This window comes from Phoca vitulina, unplaced genomic scaffold (genome assembly GCF_004348235.1).
Source record: "Phoca vitulina isolate PV1807 unplaced genomic scaffold, GSC_HSeal_1.0 scaffold82, whole genome shotgun sequence".
In the NCBI taxonomy this organism is placed as follows: Eukaryota; Metazoa; Chordata; class Mammalia; order Carnivora; family Phocidae; genus Phoca; species Phoca vitulina.
The window spans coordinates 5,348,496-5,370,007 of NW_022589785.1; the positions used below are offsets into that span (position 1 = coordinate 5,348,496).

At 41.1% G+C, this 21,512-nt stretch overlaps 1 protein-coding gene across 7 annotated transcripts in view; it reads right to left on the reverse strand.

Moving 5' to 3' along the window:
• Nucleotides 1-21,512, reverse strand: part of EIF4ENIF1 (eukaryotic translation initiation factor 4E nuclear import factor 1) — a 46,144-nt gene that overhangs the window by 14,026 nt on the left and 10,606 nt on the right. For all 7 annotated transcript variants that reach the window (XM_032395188.1, XM_032395185.1, XM_032395186.1 and 4 more), the window contains exons 3-9: nt 17,780-17,853; nt 15,164-15,291; nt 11,903-12,189; nt 11,428-11,629; nt 6,285-6,460; nt 821-956; nt 426-605 (exon numbers count right to left, since the gene is read on the reverse strand). In XM_032395188.1, the coding sequence (XP_032251079.1) occupies nt 426-605; nt 821-956; nt 6,285-6,460; nt 11,428-11,629; nt 11,903-12,189; nt 15,164-15,291; nt 17,780-17,853 (1,183 nt within the window). The remainder of the gene's footprint in view (nt 1-425; nt 606-820; nt 957-6,284; nt 6,461-11,427; nt 11,630-11,902; nt 12,190-15,163; nt 15,292-17,779; nt 17,854-21,512) is intronic.

Here is a 21,512-nt window from a genome sequence, read left to right on the forward strand (position 1 = left end):
TTTGGAGACTTGTTACCAGGGACAAGAATCCCAGATAGCCTAACATCAGCAAGACTGCTACCTGCACTATGGTTATTTTATTACTAAGGTTTATGTTGAGGGCGCATAACCTAAGCAAGAACGTGGCAGATTGGGGCAAAGGTGTGAGAAGCTGCCAAGTTATGTCCAGGAGGACTACAGCATTAACTGGAGTATAATGATCAGGCTCCAGGTAAGGAGAAGGACTTGGAGGAAAAGCCCATGACCCATTAACTACTAGATTCTCAAGGAGGTGGTACTGTTTGATAAAAATTTTGAAATACATTAAATAAAACCCACTCTCTATTTGACTTTTGATGAAACAGCAGTATGTTAGAACCAACTGCCTTAAGACTGAGATCCACACTTTTTCAAATGCTTAAAGCAGACTCTTAATGAACACTTACAGCTTTCCTTAAGCTTTTCTTTATTTGCAGAAAGACTGGAAAGGAGAGGTTTTAAATCCACTTTGGCTTTCTGTAGCATTTCTAAAATATCCACTTTATTTTCAGCATGGTCTTCCAGTGGGATAGGAGCAAAATAATTCCCCGAGTTCTGCCCAGGAGAGAGGATTGCTTGTTCCAGACCTAATATTGCAAGTAAATATATTCATTAATTAACTGGTCCCAATAAAGCACAGAAATAGATCTTCAACAGTATTAAAAGGGCACAAATTGAAGGTTTTTTGTTTTTTTAGTATCCAGAGACCTTTTAACCCTAATGGACCCTAACACAGATAGAACGAACCATGTCAGAGAAGGCTCAAAACCACCTTCAAAGTCAGAATCTGAAGCCATTTTACCTGCTAGTCTCTCCAGTTCTTCATGTGGTGTTGACCCAAGACTGCTGGATCGGCTTCCTGATCGGCTGGGGTTAGAGAACCACCTACTGAACCGACTGGCAGAGACTGACCCTTCTCCCAAAACATCTTCTATCATCTAAAGGGAAAGACAAAAGGAGCTAAGATAATGGTTTCTAGGTGAAAAGAATAACAAGGTTCAAATTTTTAAAAAAGGTCACTTACTTTGAAACTTCCTTTGCTGCTGCTGACCTGAAGGTAAACACCCTCAGAATTTACGATTTTCAACATCTTTAATTTTTCTTCCCCTCCAGGGTCATTTCTGAGTAACCCAAAGGTGGGTGTTACTGACCATGTACTTTCTTAGCATATAATGAAAAACCTCCGTGTCACAGAATATGTTTTGGTTTTCTATCCTTTGCCTCATTAGAAAATCCACGAACTATTTAATGTTAATGTTCTCAGAGGACATAGTTTCAAAATCAAAATCAGCACCACAGTAAAGCATTCCATTGCCAAGCTGATGAGTGGCCTTCAACTAAATATCAAGTATGGAGAGATGATGAAAGAAAGCCCTCGCTTCAAACTTCAACTTTCTCAAGGTTGTGATGAACATCATAAAATTCAATGGTGACAATTTCAGAAGCTAAGAAGTGGAGTTCATAGAAATCATACTTCCAGTCCAAGTTTAGAAGTGTCAGAATGTGAAAGATGAACTTTTAACTGATCTCTAATATCTGTTTGAACTTAATAGGGAGTTTGCAGGTGTTTGTTTTCTTTTAAATCCAACCTCAATAGTTTTCAGTTTAGTAAGAATAATTAATGTGCTACGATCAGAAACAATTTCTCAACACTATTTCATAATAGTAATTTCCATTATCAGTCCTTAAAAACTAGATTGACGCATTAAAAAGAATATTTCAATTCTATTCTGTCATAAATCCAGTTAAATATCCAAACTGATCTTTATGCAGTGTTCTTATCAATATTTAGAAAAGACAAGGTAAAGCAAATGTCAATCCAAAAAATGAGGCACACCTTGAAAGGCATAAACTTTCATTTCTATACCAATGATAAAGAGAAAACAGGTTTTCCCCCAAACTGGTACATGGATGGCAAAGTAGTGACAGTTTTATCTACAGACTAGAACCTACAATTTCCAGTCAAAATTCAGCAACAACAGGTTAGATTTATTATTTTATTCTCATCTGGAAGAATTTTCTCATAATGTACCCAAACTAAGCCACAAATATTTGCTTCTCTTGAACACAAGAATGAGAGATTTTAATTCATGACACTAATTTATTACTTGTGGTACTCCTATTCAGTTTCAATCACTCACTTGTAGACTTGCGGACTTTCAACTGTACTAATTTTGCCAAATTTAAAATATAAGAAGTTTTATCAGTAAACGCTTCACTGTGAAAAATTGAGAATCGTATCTAAAATATAACCACCTTAGGGATAAATAGGAATTATTTTAAAACTAAAAGCTATAGTCATTAAAAAGGTTTTAAAGTTGAAAAGAATGTGAAATTGTACAAATAGCCAAAAATCTCTTTGCATTTTAATCCTTTTATTTCCTCTGATCATAGTGTATCCGAAAAAAGAAAGAAGATACACAAGAGGAACATGAAAAAGTAAAGGACATGAATATAAAGTATATGGACATTTTCTAAAGATGGGACAGTAAGACAGTCATTTCCATATTTTGATCAGTGACCAACTTTGTTTCTGTTAGAGCTGTTTTATTATAGCTACAACATAAAAAGTAGAAATAAAATTTCTCTTATACACATTTAGTGGAAATGCCAATTTCAAGAAACTAAAGCCATTTTAAGCCCCAAAGGAATCCTAAGATGATTTATCTAGTCAGTCATTTTTACCACACAGCAAGCAAGGACGATCTAACAGCAGTGAGATTTCCTGAACCTTGGTACAGGAAATGGAGAGGTGGGCCCGCTGCTCTGACTTCTCGGTCAAGACATCCTCTGCTACGTTCTTGTTAGCCATCAGCTGGTCAAGATGAGGAGCCTATGAACTGTAATCTGGTATGTTTAAACTGTTCCTTTTGCATTTTTAATAACATTTTAAGGTAACTTATGACTGTTAGTCTGGTCCTTCAAACAAGGTCATTTAGACAAATCATATCTTAAGATTCATAGTATTCTGTCAAAAATATACTGTAAAATATTTTCTCTGACAATTACTAGGTTTTACTGATCAATGCTCTTCTAGTACTTTCCACTTTTATGGAAATTTCTTTAGTTCTGTATTTGTTTCACTCCAGTTTGATTTTGGGGATTTGTAACAAATGTACTTAAAGATACACATTTTCGGGGCGCCTGGGTGGCTCAGTCGTTAAGCGTCTGCCTTCAGCTCAGGTCATGATCCCAGGGTCCTGGGATCGAGCCCTGCATCGGGCTCCCTGCTCCGTGGGAAGCCTGCTTCTCCCTCTCCCACTCCCCCTGCTTGTGTTCCCTTTCTTGTTGTGTCTCTGTCAAATAAATAAATAAAATCTTAAGAAAAAAAAAAAAGATACACATTTTCTTCTGAGTACACTTTTGATTATGCCACCAAGGATTTTCTATGTCATGGTCCTTGTTTCATCCACTCTAAATAGTTTATGATTTCCACCCTGATTTCTTTTTCTTCATTCAACATACGTAAGCACCTGTTATGTCAGGTGTTGTAATAAGACTTGTGTCATATCCCAAATAAACTTATTTTTAATTATTAAACTGAAATTATTTGCATATGTGATCCAAATTGTCGGTCTGAGTAGGTTTTTATGACTTTCAACTTCTAATGTATTGCAATGCTAGTAGACAGAGCCATAATTCTGTTTTTATCTATTAATACCTAACACTGGTGGGGCTTACTGAGTGCCATATACTATTTCAAGCACTTTATATAACATTTGTCAGTCGATACTCAAATCCTATATAGTTCTTATTTTTCCTAAATGGTCATTTATTGAGCATAAAATTAGAATTACATGGCACAATCTGGGCATTTGTTTTTAATGGATCCCAGTTTTGCTTTTAAGTGAACCTACTATAGAATATACACCTTAATGAGCAGGACCTTCATGAAAAACATGGACACCTCCTAGCCTAGCACCATCTACTGCTCAGCGTTAGCCAAATTTTGGTTGAGGGTGAGGGCCAAAAAATAAAATACTGTGAAGCTGCTATACCTCCTTTTATGCTTTAAAGGCAGTATAGTTATGGGGAATTAAAAAAAAGACCCTTAACTGAAACTGCCATGAATCAAAATTCAGTGCCTACCATTCACTGGATGTGACTTTGGGCAAGTTATTTAAGCCTCTGTGCCTGTTTCCTCATCTGTAAAATGGAAATAGTAATCTAATTTAAAAGGGTTTGTGAGCATTAAATGAGTTATTGTATGTAAAGCCTAAAACAATCAGCACTCTAATGAATGTTACCTATTATTAAAAGTTTAGTTTTGAATTCTTCTGTGTAAGCACACGGGTTAAGTTTCACAGGTGCTCACTTTTGGAGCCAAGAATAGGCCTATACATTTTGACCTTTTGCTATGAAAACTTTTTACAGTAAGATTTCTGCCTAAGAGTGAAGGGGGGGAAGAAAAAGCAACTAATGTCCCCCTCAAAAGCTTAGACTTTTCCACCAAGGAAATTAAGCTCCTGTCTGCTCACGGTGAGCCAAAGGACTGTTACTGACCAGCTGACTATAACTGAGGTATCTGACTAGGAGACTTACAGTTAAAATTGCTGCTAGAACTTAAGGAACAGAACCAACCACACAGTTGCCAGATGATTTAGAGCCACGCTCCACAAGCTCCTGAAGGGCGCTCTAGACAAGTGTGCTCTTGGACCACGTGCGAGAAGTTCAGAGAATCAAAGTAAATGCTTAGACACTTTTATACCAATTTGGCACTGCTATGACTTTGTACTTTATACTAAACCATTGGTCCTCATGGACTGGAAATATAACTTGGCCCCTCATCACAGAGAATTTCAGAAGTGCTGCCCTAGAACTCACCTGCGACCCTGTACCTATGCAATGTCTGCTCACTTATTCGGGGGGCCATCTTTTGGGGACCGAGGCCGCAAATGACAAAGAAGCCAAGCCAATGTTGTCTTTCTGTCATGCCCAGTTCTCTCTGCTCACACAATAACCAAACAAGGAGACACTGTGGTTAAGCAGTAATTTCACTTAAATTCCATGAACCACCAATTTTAAAGGACTGGTCAAATGTATTTGCTGTATTTGGTGTTGTAAATGGGACATCTAGAACACACAGATGCTTTTGGGCAAATGTGGGTTTTGTTTTTGTTTTGAGAGAGGGAGAGAGGGAGGGAGGGAGGGAGAGAGAGAGGGAGGGAGGGGGGAAGGGAGAGAGGTGGGAAGGGAGAGAGGTGGGAAGGGAGAGAGGTGGGAAGGGAGAGAGGTGGGACAGGAGCAGGGGGAGAGAGAGAGAATCTTAAGCAGGCTCCATGCCCAGTGTGGAGCCCGATGTGGGGCTCAATCTCACTACCCTGAAATCATGACCTGAGCCAAAATCAAGAGTCAGACGCTTAATCAACTGAGCCACCCAGATGCCCCAAATGTTTTTTAAAATTCTGTTTCATCATGGGCCACCTGGGTGGCTCAGTCGGTTAAGCATCTGCCTTCAGCTCAGGTCATGATCCCAGGGTCCTGGGACTGAGCCCCGTATTGGGCTCCCTGCTCAGTGGAAAGTCTGCTTCTCCCTTTCTCTCTCCCTCTGCCCCACCCCTGCTCGTGCTCACTCTCGATCTCTCAAATAAATCTTAAAAAAATTGTTTCCTCATGATTCTATGCACTGTTTCAATAACCACAGAACAATCTCGTCAGGGTTCTATCTTTTCTCCAACTTGTTGAGGCTGTAGTCATCCCTAAAGGACCAAAGGGCATAGGAGCAAGGGCAGGCAGCAAGTGAAGATTTGGGATGTCTTACTGCTTCTATTTTGAAAGTCGAGAAAGACTGGACCTCAATAGTTTAACAGTAACACTGCTAGTATTTCAAGGTGCTTTTCACTAAAGGTTTTCAGAACCATCACACCACAAAGTTACCACCTAACTAAGTCAACCTTATGCAAGGAATACACATCAGCATGATGCTAATCACCAGTTATAAAAATCCACCTCCCCAGCAAATCTTTATAACAAACACTTAACTATTTAAAAATAAAAGCAGACAATGTTCTTAACATCTGAAGAATTCTTAGTCCAACGTACCAGCCTAGAAAAAGAGGTAACCGGTACAGAATTCTCACTTGGTCATTTCCACGAGGCCTCTAAAACCAAAGCCACGAAAACTCAAATAATATTAAGGAATAAAAGTCCCAAGCCCCCAAACACATCGAGCAAAACAATACTTTAAAAAGAGTATCTTAAATCCTCAGGAGAGATTTAACCACACAGTTGCTCCACCTCGTTTGTCAGCGTGCGGCTACACTCACCGAAGCCAAGCCTGGCACCTTATCAAGGTTAAAGAACTCATTAAAGTCAAATTCTCCCGGGGACTGCTCAGGCAAGACGGCGTCCCTCGGCACCTCCTGATCAGCAGCGGGCTCCTGTGCCAGGATGACCTCCACCTCATCCTCCTCGGCCACTCCTCCATTGCATTCGACTGTGCCTGAAAACAAAATCAGGACAAAAAATGGTCTGATCAGCTGAACCGCTCTAGACTTGTTCTGTGGCCCCAGCCACGTTCACACGTGCAGAAGAACTACAGACAACTGTAAGGGCACACCTCGTGGGCCGATGCAGCATTTGCAACAGTGAAACCGCTCCTTTCCTATGGGAGCCAGGGGAGAGAAAAGCCTTAATAACCAAGCCGGAACACCAACCCAGTGCAGGAAGGATGGCGGTCCCTCTGCCACCCATTCTTCAAGTTTTCTGTAATGCAGCACATTCTTTTTCTAGTGGGTATTTTTTTTTTTTTAAAGATAGTTTTTGCAAGTCTCTTACTGCTTAAAAATGGAACCAAATTAATTTGGCCCTGCCTTCATCCACGTATCTGCACCACCACTTTAAGCCAGGGTTTGGCAATCTAAGGTATTCATGTGAAACCTAGCAGGAGGGCAATTTTCACGTGCCTACAGGTTGGTGGTAGCGCATCCTTCAAGGCGAAGCTCAAATGTTACCTCTTCTGGGAAGCCTGATCTGCCTACCCATTTTTACCATGCCCAGAAAAATTAATCACTGCCTTCTCTATAACCCTTGTGTTGTCTTTCAGAGTACTTATCACACTGTATTATAATAGTTGTCTAGTGAGACTGAGCCCTCTGAAGACAGGTAATCTGCTCTACTCAGTTTTGTCGTACTCGGTGGTGCCTGGTAAATTTAAAACTAAGTATTGTTCAGCTATTGTTAGGATGTGAAGGTAAGGTCTAAGTGAAGCTACCAACTGTTAACATTTAAAGCAACTAATACCTTCGGTTTAGTTGGAATACGGGCAAAAGGCAAAATACTTAGGATAAAAATTTTTTTTTCTTTTAAATAAGTGCACTGAGAGATACTAGACATTCAACTTTTTGATGTGAAGAACAGGACTCCCAAAGCTCCACCCTGCAAAAGCACCTATGTAAGAGCTGCCTGTAGTTTCAAGATCTGTAGCAGACATAAGTCCTCCTGGGGGGGGGGGGGGGAAAGGCCGTCTCCTGGACCCATCCCTTCTTAAAAGTCTTGTTATTAATCAGACCAAGAGACTCTAAACGCTATCAGCTGCTTTCATTCCAGTAATGGAATGCTAGATAGCAAAGCAGGGGACTATAACTGAAGGGTTAAGTGGCTTGCTGACCCAAGGTCTCAATACCAGCCAAGTGGCAGAAACTTCAACCCTAAGACGGCCACCAATACTGTTCCACACCAAGCCCTATCGAGGCAGCACTGCTCCTCCGTAAGGGTGGCTGCCATCTGACTACCGAGTCCTCTGAGGGCCTAAGGCAACCAGTAAGACGAGGTTTATGAGCCACAGACGAGGCAGTCAGCAGTCTCTCCAGTGGGTTGGCACATGCTTACTGCCAACAGAAGCAATACTGTTCCTTACAGACTGACATTTAAATTAAGATGACTGCTTTGATGGACGTATTGCCCTCACTTTACAAAGAAAGGGAGCCCTAGAAAAATGAACAACTCAATAGCCTAATCAATGCCAAGTCTGTATCCTTGTCCACTAGAGCAGTGCTTCTCCCTGACATTTTACCCAGCAGAACCTGCCTGGCCCCCTCAGGACTGACCAGTGACATTCTGCTGCAGTTTTGGGTCCCAACTTAAGGATGAAAGGTGGAAACAAGAGTGTGTACTTGGCTCATACATTTACAAAAGAAGCTTTAATACTTCTCCTATCCCTTTTATTTTGTATCAGGAACATCTCTTAACAGATAAATAGCTTTTGCAGGCAGCAGGAGTGTCCCATATGCAATTCTGTGCCATTGTCAAGCTCTCTGGGAAGCAGATGGGGTCTGTCAACTGAGAGTGGGTATGAGTGGGTAGGGATGTGCACTGGCAGACAGACACAACTGGCAATTTATTATGATAGACTCAAAAGGCAGAGACCTAGGAAAGAGAACTAGGGGGAAGTTTCATCACATTCAGAAGGACCATATACCTTCATTAGAGAAGATGCAAATTAAAATGTTCTTTTTTTTTTTTTTAGAGAGAGAGCATGTGAGCTATGCGCGGAGGGGCAGAGGGAGAATCTTAAGCAGGCTCCATGCCCCAGCATGGAGCCCAAAACAGAGCTTGATCTCACAACCCTGAGACTGTGACCTAAGTCGAAATCAAGAGTCGGACGCTTAACTGACTGAGCCACCCAGGCACCCCTAAAATGTTCTTTTCTATCAATGGAGGGTTTTAGCCATTTCTAACTTCTACATTTTTTTTCTGGTTACAGGTGTAATGCATATTCAAATTGTTTCAATTATTACCATTTATACATCACCTAGCACTGGGCCCTGTGTAGAGTGAGTGCTCATTATACATCGATCTTAAAAATCAAACAGGCAAGGAATAGGTTTGTCTTGCTAACTGCCACGTTCCCAGCACTAGGAGGCTTGAAGAGAACAGCTATATAAAAAAATTCTGTGGAGGGGCGCCTGGGTGGCTCAGCAGGTTAAGTGTCCGACTCTTTGATTTTGGCTCAGGTCATGATCTTGGGGTTGTGAGACTGAGCCCTGAGTTGGGCTCCGTGCTCAGCAGGGAGTCTGCTCGAGTTTCTGTCTCTCACTCTGCCCCTCACCACCCTTCCCCCACTCTCTTTAAAAAAAAAAAAAAAATTTTTGTAGAAAGCTAGAATACAAATACAAAAATGGATTAAAAGGCACTCACCATCCCTCCCCTCCTTTCATTCTTGCAGCCAAGATGAAATTACAGGGTACCTGTTTATCCTAAATACAGTAGCTAGGACAGCCTGAGGACCTTCTGCAATTAACTTTTTTTTTTTTTTAAGGTTTTATTTATTTATTTGACAGAGAGAGACACAGCGAGAGAGGGATCACAAGCAGGGGGAGAGGGAGAGGGAGAAGCAGGCCACCCGCTGAGCATGGAGCCTGATGCGGGGCTCAATCTCACAACCCCAAGATCATGACCTGAGCTGAAGGCAGACGCCTAACGACTGAGCCACCCAGGTGCCCCTGCAATTAACTATTGGGGTGAGTGAGCTAGGAGCCCTGGATTCCACTCGAGGCTCTGCCATGAAATCTATGTGACAGGGTCTTGGGTTGTCCCTTCTTTCCAGGCCTCTCTTTGTATCTATAAGGTAAGGAGGTGACACTCACTCCATCTGGCTCATCCACTTGTTGATACAAGAATGGGTAAAATTCAGATCACACCTCAGTTAAGAAAAACATGTGCTTTTTTTCCACCAGAAGCCTTTTTTTATCATTATGTGAAAAGACCACACTTGGCTGGTGCTGATTTAGCCGGAGAATAACACAAGGGCATGTCTCAAAGGCTGTTTGAGAGCAATATCTCCCAAGTTACCCATCGATTTCCTGTATCACCGCAGGGAACAATGTGTAACACTATAAAGATAATGATAACGTCTATTGTATTTTAAAGATATTACAAAAAAAGGGCAAGTGATTTCTCCCTTTTCTTTCCCCTAAATAAATTCTACTAGCTCATTTTCTGTTTAAATATATCTTAGCCTCAGGGCGCCTGGGTGGCTCAGTCGTTAAGTGTCTGCCTTTGGCTCAGGTCATGGTCCCAGGGTCCTGGGATCGAGCCCCGCATGGGGCTCCATGCTCAGCGGGTGGCCTGCTTCTCCCTCTCCCACTCCCCCTGCTTGTGTTCCCTGTCTCTGTCAAATAAATAAATAAAATCTTTTAAAAAAAATAATAAATCTTAGCCTCAAATATTAAGGTGCCACTGATTAAACACTTATGTATTAAAACAGCTTTCTACTTTTGTTAACTATTGTGTGCCAAAAGGTGTTTTCCAATTAAACCTGAAAGCTGAAGAGAACTAGAACTTACTGAAGAAGTGCCCACAAGAAGGAGAAAAAAAAAAAAAAGTGCCCACAAGACGCTGAGCTCTGATGTTCACACTCGATCTTTAATGCTAAAAGCAACCCTCAGAGTTATGGAGTAGGCACTGTCTTCGCCTTACAAAGAAACAGGCCCACCTCAAGAGTTTTATCAAAGATTATCCTTTTTGTAAGCAGCAGCCCCAATACTCAAACCCAGGCTAGCCAGCCTGGCTCTTCACTACCAATTCTCAGGATCATCAGCCCAGGACTGGCCATGTTGGAGCCAGGCTACTACCCTTAAAACAACTAATGGGTCCCCAACTCTGCACCAGGCACTTCTCCCACATTAGCTCTGGCTTCTTCAGTTTAGCAAAGTAGATACCTCACCTCATCTCACAGCTGTTAGGAAGGTCTAACACCATGGTGACAAAGGTGGGTTCTGAAGCACTAAAGGACTTGTTCAACTCTCAATTTGACTACTTACTTCCTCAGTGTCCACAGACAAGTCCCTCAAGCCTCCTGAGTCTCCATATGCTCATCCATAAAAATACCGACCTCACAGGGTTGTTAGAAGGATTATACAGACAAAACACCGCTGTGTCTACTGCTCAATGAGACTCCTTCACTATTTCTACCATGTTTCTTATCTCTAGGGAACCCTTTTGTGTACACAGTGCTCTTACAGGGCAATGTGAGACTTCTCTGTTTAGCACCTCATGCAGAACAAGTTGAGGAGAGAGTAGAATATACACCCAGTAATTCACACTTAGGAAGCAGCTTCTACATCAGGCTGCAATGTTAGAAACTTGCCACTTACTAGCAACAGGTGCAGTTGTTCTTAAATGCACAATTAAGCCAGTTATAAGCACATCTCATATTAGAACAGTAGCTTCCCTCTCCACTTTTTTTTTTTTTTTTTTAAAGATTTTATTTATTTATTTGACAGAGAGAGACACAGAGAGAGAGGGAACACAAGCACGGGGAGTGGGAGAAGGAGAAGCAGGCTTCCTGTGGAGCGGGGAGCCCGATGCGGGGCTCGATCCCAGGACCCTGGGATCATGACCTGAGCCGAAGGCAGACGCTTAACGACTGAGCCACCCAGGCGCCCCCCTCTCCACGTTTTTGCTTACCTTCCTTCACAGAGGCTGTCCGTCGCCTTGTTCTTTTTCTCCCCTTGTGATCTTCTTCCAGTATCTTATCATCAAAGCCAGTCAGCTCAATGGTCTCAGACTGACTTGTGGGTCCAGCGGAGAACCATTCTGGTTCTTCTTCTGTGTAGGAATCATTTCTTCTTCGCTCACCAAAGACGCGCTTACTTTCGCCAAACTCCCTCTGGAAAAGTACACAATGCAAGATAAAAAATAAGGTTCTAGTTAAGGCATTTCTACCTCAGTCAAGGTCTTGATGAATTAGGTAGTGCTCAACAGTGCAATGAAGATACGATGCTGCAAACTTGAAGGCCCTCCCCGCCCCCAGCACACTCTCCGTTCGTATCTGGCTGAAGAATGGGCTGTGTTCATCCAGCATCTCAAAATAACCTGGTATAAATGAAGTGCATATCAAGTCCCTAAGCACATGAGGGGCCAAAGGATCTAAAACACAAACCCTGAATCGCTTGTCCTTATAGTCCCTCTCTCGATCTCGGTCTCTCAAGTCCCGCAGGTCCTTATCACTAAGACGATGATCCTTCTCAAAGGTCCGAGCAGAGATTATCCTCCCACTGCCAATCCTTCGTCCGCCAAGCAGGCGAAGCCCATCGCTGTCTTTTTCCAATGGGCTTCCTGAGTGCCGGGAACTAACAGCAGCCGTCACATGGCAGCCCCCTCCAAAGCTTCGCCTCTGTGGGCTGAGAACAACATCTAAGTCATCTTCTTTCACACGCTCTCGTGGATCTAGAAAAACACCAGAAAGAGAAAGGTAAGCACACCAGCAGGGTATTTTTCCTTTCTCAGCCCTATGTCCATGACTAGTGGTGGTGAGGGTACCGGAAGAGTCAACACTGAAACAGCTACAGCGTGACATGTACATTACACATTTAAATAAGACTGAGTCTTTTGCTTTTTCTCCTTGGAGCAATAAATGTACTTCATAATCAATGATTTTCCATAATTAGGCTCCATAATCCCTTTATTTTTGACAAAGGCCTTATCTATGTATTAGAAAATATTTTGTCATTAATAAACTAGAGTAGGTGTTAGTATTTGAAAAAGTAACTATTTAAAAAGTTGAAGCGTTTCTTCAACAAATAGTATTTAGGGGCCCCTGGGTGGCTCAGTCGTTAAGCGTCTCCCTTCGGCTCAGGTCATGATCCCAGGGTCCTGGGATCGAGCCCCGCATCGGGCTCCCTGCTCCACAGGAAGCCTGCCTCTCCCTCTCCCACTCCCCCTGCTTGTGTTCCCTCCCTCGCTGTCTGTGAAATAAATAAAATCTTTAAAACAAAAACAAATAGTATTTAACAGGTGAATATCCATACGCAAAAAAAAGAATTTGAATTGATACCTCGTACCACATACAAAACGCAAAATGGATCACAGATCTAAATGATATAAAACTTCTAGAAGAAAATACAGGAGGAAATCTTTATGACACTGGGTTAAGCAGTTTTCTTAGGCATGACACCATGAGCACAATCCATTAAAAAAAAAAAAAAGGTAAAGGGACAGATTGGGCTTGATCGCAATTTAAAACTTCTGCTCTTTGAAAGATACTGTTCTAAGAATGCAACAACAAGCCACAGACCAGAAGAAAATATTTCAAAGTATGTATCTGATAAAGGAAGGACCTGTATCAGGTACATATAAAAACTCTTCAAAATTGAAACACAATCTGATTAAAAAATGGACAAATGCTGGGGCGCCCTGGGTGGCTCAGATGGTTAAGCATCTGCCTTTGGCTCAGGTCATGATCTCCAGCTCAGCGGGGAGTCTGCTTCTCCCTCTCCTTCTGCCTCTCCCCCTGCTTATGCTCTGTCTCTCTCTCTCTCAAATAAATCAATCTTTAAAAAAAAAAAAAATGGACAAATGCTTTGAATAGATACTAAAGAGGATATATGGATGGTAAATAGGCATATGAAAAGATACTCAACATTATTAGTCATTAGGGAAATGCAAATTAAACCATAACGTGATACCACTGCACACTTATTAGATTGGCTAAAATCGCAAAGACTGACCATTCCAAGCGGTGACAAGGATGCAGAACAAGTGGAACTCTCATACATTGCTGGTGGAAATGTAAAGTGGTAAAACCATGTTGCAAAACAGCTTGGCAGTTTCTCAAAACATGAGACATACATTTACTATAGGACCCAGCCATTCTCTTAGGTATTTACTCAAGAGAAAAGAAAGTGTATGCCTATATAAAGACTTGTACATGAATGTTCATAATACTTTTGGTTAATAGTCAAACTAGAAACGACCCAAATGTCCATCAATAGATAAGTGGATAAACTGTGAATTCATACAATAGAATACTACTAGGCAATAAAAAGGAGCTATTTATGTACCCAACATCACGACTGAATCTTAGAACAACTATTTTGAGTGAAAAAGCTACCCAAAGAGTGCACACTGTAGGATTCCATTTATATTGAATTCTAGAAAATGTAAACTAATCTGTAGTGACAGAAAGCAAATCAGTGCTTGGGGGCAGGATGAGTGGGAGGGGATGGCAAGTATGAGGAGGGACTCAGAGGTACCAGGGGACTTTGGGGGTGATGGAAATGTTTATTAATTTGATCATGGTAATGGTTTCACAGGTATATACACCTGCCAAACATCAAATGGCACACTTTACGTGCAGTCTATCCTTTGTCAATAATATCTCAATAAAGATATGAGAAAGTGAAACATGTCACCACACAAAAATTCTTCCTAGAAAAGCCAGAAAACTGAAGACCAAGTGAGAAAAAGTTCCTCTCATCTTCTCACCAGAAACAGTACCTAAAATGTATGTACTTTTCCAGAATTTCCAGGGGGTGTCTCCATGTTTTCCAAAAACGAGACACAGTATGGACAAGTTTTCCAATTTACAGCTGAACAATTTAATGGTCCTACATATGGATGTACCAAAGTTTATGTAACCCATTTTCTACCCCTGGACATTTAGGTTGCTTGACCCCTGAACATTTAGGTTGCTTACTAGTTTTCATCATTTAAATAAGGTTTCTGTGCACATCTTTAATAATTCTCCTAAAATAAATTCTCTGTTCAAGGGACATTACTGCACTAAGTGTACTGTAAGATTGTGTAGAGGGATCTTATATCTCAAACCAGTCACCCCTATCTTCTTCGCCCAGTTCCAAATTTGTTTTATGATGGGTTTTCCTCTTCTCTCAAAAGAAGTCCCTCTTGCAACAAGTTTCTTGACTAGCTTCTCCACTGCCAACCCTTCACTTCACTCTTCAATCTCTTTTCGGGTTTAAAGACCAAAGATATGGAAAACCAAACTTTAGTCCAGTCTCAAACCATATCCAAATCCTGTATTCAGACCATAATCCACTATTAAGAATTGCCAGAACTGATTTATACCCGAGGACTTGTTTCATATATGAGACAAAGCATAACTGGATTTCCAGCACAGCTTTATGCTCACTACCATGCTCCCCATCACATCTTACTCAATCATCCCTATCAATTAAAGACCGCAGTACTTTTAATTCCAAAAGCACACAGTCTAATGCAGTCTTCTTGCCAATGCTATATAGGAAAGCTGATTTTTCTCTGCTAATCAGGAAAAACCCAGTTAATAAATCAGTTACCTGATAATGACATTTTCCCTGAATGCATAAAATTCTCAGCTAAGAATTAAACCAGTGGCAAACAAATTTGCTGCTCCAAAATGGGCGCCCTGACTCCTACCGCTCACCTACTATCCTGCGCACAAGGGAAGGCCGGTCTGGATCCAACTCTTTCTTCAGACTTTCCACTGGTGAGTTCCGCCCTGAAGCTGGGTAGAGAGAGGCATGCCACTTTTCAGGGTCCCAGACGCCATCACTACAAGTCAAAGGGGACCGACAGTTAGCACTTGCACCCATGGACCACATGGTCTAATTTCTAAATGTTTTCAGGTAATAAGTTATGAAAACCCCTTTCCAATATAAAACTTCATGGTTGCCATCAGAATGGTTAGCTCTTTAAGATGATAACAAACAGCAACAGATGGTCCCTGACTTACTAGGTTCAACTCAAGAGGGTTCTACTTCGCAGCAGTACACCTTCAGTAGAAACTGCCTCGAACTGTGGAAGTCGGAGCATTTCCCAGGGTAGCGATGTGTGACACGATACCCTCCTGCGATGCCTCACAGCGGCAGCGAGCAGCGGCTCCTGGCCGCCCAGCGGGGACACAAGGGTAAACCACACCATTCTGTGTTTTACTTTCAATACAGCATTCAGCAGGGTACGAGATATTCAACACTGTATTATAAAATAGGCTTTGTGTTAGATGATTTTGCCCAACTGTAGGCTAGGCTAAGTGTTCTGAGCACTTTTAAGATAGCTAGGCTAAGCTAGGATGTTCAGCAGGCCAGGTGTATTAAATGCATTTTCAACTTAGGATGGGTTTATTGGGACATACCCCATTGTATGCTGAGGAAGATCTATATTAATTCAGTAGTATTTTTTTTTTTCTTTTTTTTCACAGAACACCAACAGTCACTTGAAAACCAGTGGTCTGTGTATAAATGAAACATCAGACACAAACCGTGGGGATGACAGTAACCATCCTTGTCCTACACAAAGAAGATGCTCCATAAACATTGTTTAGTTTATTGGAGGAAGAAACCCAGTTGACTGAAAACTAGTATAAGGGATGGAGAAAAAGCTCTCACTTGTAGTTGTTCCTGGAATGCTCGGTATGTACTTTTCCAGAATTTCTTATGCATAGTGTGTCTCATTTTTTCCCTACTGGCAGGAAAGAAAACCCTTAAAAACATAAAATGTGTGATTTCGCTCTATTTTGTTACTCCCTAAGGATAAGGTAGCAGGTGGCAGAGTGTGCAGAGCAGAATCTAGAGTCCAATGATCTGGGACAGAATTCTAGTTTTGCCATCACCATCAGGGACATCTTGGACAAGCTAATAAGCTATGCCTTTCACTATTCTTTTGAAGGACTTCCCAACCCTGAGATCAGACCAGGCTGTGCTAAAGACTAGTAGCAGGGTACTCTGCACTTGTCCTTCACTGCCTGTAATGGTGGCACTGATAAACTCCTGAGTACTTGACCGTATCCTTCCACAGACCAATGCTCCATTAAGGCAGTATCTGATAGCACCTGACAGTTACTTGCCACACAGCAGCAGGTACCAACTAAACATTTCTCGAATAAGTGAGTCAACCTCTCAATCTCAAACCCCTCACAATAAAGGAGATATTACCTAACTTCTGGTGTCGTTGTGATGATTACTTGAGAGTTTAAGAATCAAACAAATTTTAATTGAGCAGAGAAATACCAGGATGGGAAGCTTTTTCCTCTCTCCATTTCCACTTCAGAATAAGAGTATGTGTACCCTGACAATTTTATGCCAAGAAACAGTTGTAACAAGAAAATTCAACTTGAGACATAAAAAAGATTGACAGCTTTAATGAAAAACAAAACAGCTTATCTGAGACATATCAAAAAGTCCTAATCATCTGGAATAGTCATTATTCAAATATCAGCTTCATCAGCGGAAAGTGGTGAGGAATTGAGACTTAGCAACCTTCTAAAGAGTAGATATACAAATAAAAATAGTATGTCCTATTCAACCAAGAAATTAAACATAATACACTTTATATGTTAAAAATGTGGGCCATATGAACCCCCGACCTTGATTTTAAGAAGTGACCTTAAAGCCTTAAGGTGGCCATAATGAATGCAATGCAGGGTATTTGTAAAGATTTTCCGACCATAATGTAGCTGTAGTCTTCTCAGACCAAAGCCTACCTCTTATGAAGGAGCCCAAGATGCCAAAGGGCTAAGCTGAAGAGCTGAATGGTTTTTCTGGCTGGGGACAGGGAGTGGGGTGGAGCAGTGCTACAAGCTCAGAGTCCCCCCGACCAGCCTCCTCAGGGCAGGCCCTTGAAGGACCCCCAAAGCACAGTGCAAAAGCCACCGCTGACACTACACCCCCCCGAGAGGACGCCTGTGTTCAAATCTGAATCCTGCTTTCTGACTATGTGCCTCGGACCAAGGCATTTTCTAACTTCAGTTTCATCGTCAGTTCACTGAAAGGGAACTGGTTTAGTTGTCCTTAGTCCCGTGAAGCTCAACTTTTTGAACAGTTTAAAGCTAATTAATAATAAAACTGATGAAGACAATGCAGTAAGGTGCTACTCAGTCCACAGTTTATCTGTGATGTATTTGTGCAGAAGCCCAATGTCATTATCCCTGAAATCTCCCCACTCATCATTCTACCCAAAAACTCCAAAACAATTCTTAAATTACCAAGTTTGGTGTAACAAGAAGTTGACTAGAAGGAGCACGCTCCTCCCCCTGCCCCCATACCTGTCATATTTTTCAGAGAGGCATGATGGCCTTTGTTTGGAATGAGGGCGTTCTTTTATATCCAAGAGCTCCTCCTAGAAAGAGAAACCAAATGGTGATTTTGAGTAATATTTCCCATGCCATGTATTTTCAACTTATATTTGTTCTCGGTAATGACTGGAGTGTCTATCTGAAGGATGTCACACAGTTCTTATTTATTTATACCTTGACTTATTCCAAAAAGGACTGCAGTTAGCTCAAGATTCTTACAAGAAGCAGCTCAAGCAGAATTGACAAATAACTTCATAGTCATCAGTTTCTTGCTAAAACACAATTCTCTCACAAATTGCCATCCAATAATATAGTTATAGTCCACAACACTGAATGCTCGAGGTATGGAAGCTTCAGGCTTAAATAAAACCTCCAGTTAATTAATATTCTTAAATGCATTAGATGCCAATTTACAAGCAGATTTTTTAATGTAAAGTTGCAAGAAAACAAAGCACCAAAAACATCTATTTACCATTTCTCTGATTTGCCTGTTGATATTTTCTCCCATTTACTTTAGCATTTGGGCTCCCTATACCTTTTTTTTTTTTTTTTTTTAAACCATAGAAGAGTAAATTGCATAGTCATGATCCTTTGCCCTCAAATACTTCAGTGCTTATTTCCTAAGAATAAGGATATTCTTTCATAGTCTCTTATCCAGTTCCTTGAGAGAATTAAACCCTACAGAAAATAATTTGAGTGACTAGTGTTCCATTCTTCCAAGGATTATATATGGCCAGTATCACTGTAGATGCATAAAAGAGAAGCAAATCCATTACATGTAACAGCTGCTTTAGGGCATAAGGGCTTACCTTCTGCAGAACCTGGTTGAGAATGGCTGCCAGTTTTATACAGTTATCAATAATACTTTTATCTAACCTACCCCTCCCAGATTCCAATTTGTTAACTGACCCAGTAACATCCTTTATATTATTGTAGCCTCCAATGCAGGATACAGTCTAGCATCAGATATTGGCTGTCATATTTCTTTGAGACATTTCTACAACTGGAACATCTCTTCATTTCTCCTTTTAGGACATTGACATTTCTAAAGAATACAGCCTACTTCCCCCTCCCCCCTCCAAGAGAACATTATTCATTTGAGGTTTATCTAATGTTTCCTCATGATTACACTGAGGCTAAGCATCCACGGAAGAGAATACTAACCTTAGAAATGTTGTGTCCATCTCAGAGCATCACCTCTGGGCTCCGTGATGTCCATCTGCCCCTCAGTAGTGATCCTGATTTTGACCACATGGTCAAGGTATTCTCCAGTTTCTCTACTGTTTCAGTTACTACTTTCCCACTTGCAATTAGCATGCAATCTGTGGGGAGGCTGCAAATATCCTGGTCTTTATCAAAATTTCCCCCTGAACTTAGCACCTACTGATGAATCTTGCCCAAACCAATACTGACTTCCCAACTCTAGGCCTCTCCAAATTTACAAGTCAGCAGTTGGCATTTCACCAGGAAAACCCAAACCCTCTCTCTTCCCCCGTGTATTTACCTATTACTGGCACGGACTCACAGATTCCTAGTTTTTCCAATGGTCTAGAATTCTCTCAGTACATATGCGTTAACACACACACACACACCTGCTCGTACATGTGTACAGACACGAAAAACCACGGCCTCCTTGTTATTTACATTTCAACATTTTCATAATAAAGTAAAAAAAAGGCAATTCCCAACCTTTCACTGCATAAAATGCTACAACTGCCTTGCATAGAAGTATATACATACCACTATGCCGTGACCTCAGCAATACCCCCACCACAGGCCTCACAAGAGAATGCTTGCTGCTTCTCTGATCACTGCTTCCCATATCTTGGGGTAAACATGGAGGAATAGATTTACTCTCTCAGCCTATAGGAATCATTGCACACAACGCAGTGTCTTCAGACACCTGAAGCATCTAAATATTTTCTTCACAAGAGCAAAATGCCCTAAGATGACATTAGTTTTATAACCAGCATATCAATCATGTGCATTTTTAAGAAAATTTTATTTGACAGAGCGAGCAAGCGAGTGCAAGAGCACAAGCAGGTGGAGCGGAAGGGAGATGGAGAAGCAGGGCCCCAGGACGCTGGGATCATGACCTGAGCCAAAGGCAGACACTTAACTGACTGAGCCACCCAGGTGCCCCTATCATTTGCATTTTTTTTTTAGGATTTATGAATTACGTCTTTTTAATTGGGAAGAAATACCTAGAAAAATCCAGAAGTCTGAGATAAACAGAATTCCAAATATAGTATCTAGAGACTGCCCAAAATTCTGAAAAACAACAACAAAAACACCAAAAAACAAAAAACTGTCCAAGTAATGACCTACAACCCAGAAATCACCAGTAAAGACTGGAGTCCAGTGACATCTGCAGGGCAAACACAGTGTCAGTGCGGCAGGGTGGTACCAAAATTAGGTGGTGGGTGAAGGTGGATGGACCAACAGTAGTTATGAACATTACAATACAGAAATCTTGAGGACAGGAAGGCTTAAAACATATTCCAGTAGAAACAGGAAGGCCCTTATGATATAGGAAATACTTATACATATACTACAGGAAAAAATATTGCAAAAACAATTTTCTGCAATTAGAAGCAACCCAAAGATTATTTCATATTTCCTTACTCTACCACCCTCATCTAAATATTAAACTAAGAACCCTAGTATACTATTAAACCAAAAGCAATATATTTTGTACTTAAATCTGTATACTCTCAATACACTCAAATTTCTATGTAATAAGGCTTTGTTTGAAACTTTTAACTGCCAAAGATAATAGGAAGCCCAGGTGTTAGGTGTCTTCTATTACTACTACACCTGTTTGCTGAATCTAATGATTTTATTTATTTAGGAGTCAACTGGAAAAGATTAACATTTTAACATACCCACAAAACATGCAGGAGGACCAAATGTTCTATTTATGGGGACCCCCCCCAAAAAAATATTCTCACAAAGGTAACAATCTTACAAAAAGGGAAATGAAGACTCTATTTAATGTGGAATCCCAGATGGGATCCTCAACAGAAGGACATTAGATAAAAATGAATGACAGGTGAATAAAGTATGGATTTTAGTTAATAACAATGTATCAACATTGCTAATTGTAACAAATACACCATACTAACATATTAACGGAAAACTCTATGTTCCCAGTTTTTCTACAAATCTCACACTGTTCTTTTTTTTTTTTTAATGTTTAATTATTTATTTATTCATGAAAGTCAGAGAGAGAGAGAGAGGCAGAGGCAGAGGGAGAAGCAGGCTCCCCGCCTAGCAGGGAGCCCGATGCGGGACTCGATCCCAGGACCCTGGGATCATGACCTGAGCCGAAGGCAGACGCTTAACCATCTGAGCCACCCAGGCGCACTGTTCTAAAAAAATAAAGTTTACGGGCGCCTGGGTGGCTCAGTTGGTTAAGTGACTGCCTTAGGCTCAGGTCATGATCCTGGAGTCCCTGGATTGAGTCCCGCATCGGGCTCCCTGCTCAGCAGGGAGTCTGCTTCTCCCTCTGACCCTCCCGACCCTCCCCCCTCTCATGCTCTCTCTCAGTCTCTCTCTCTCAAATAAATAAATAAAATCTTTAAAAAAATAAAAAATAAAGTTTACTTTTACTTCATACCATATACAAAAATGAACTCAAAATGTATCAAAGACCTAAACTTAAGAGTTGTAACTATAAAACTCTTAGAAGACAATGCAGGTG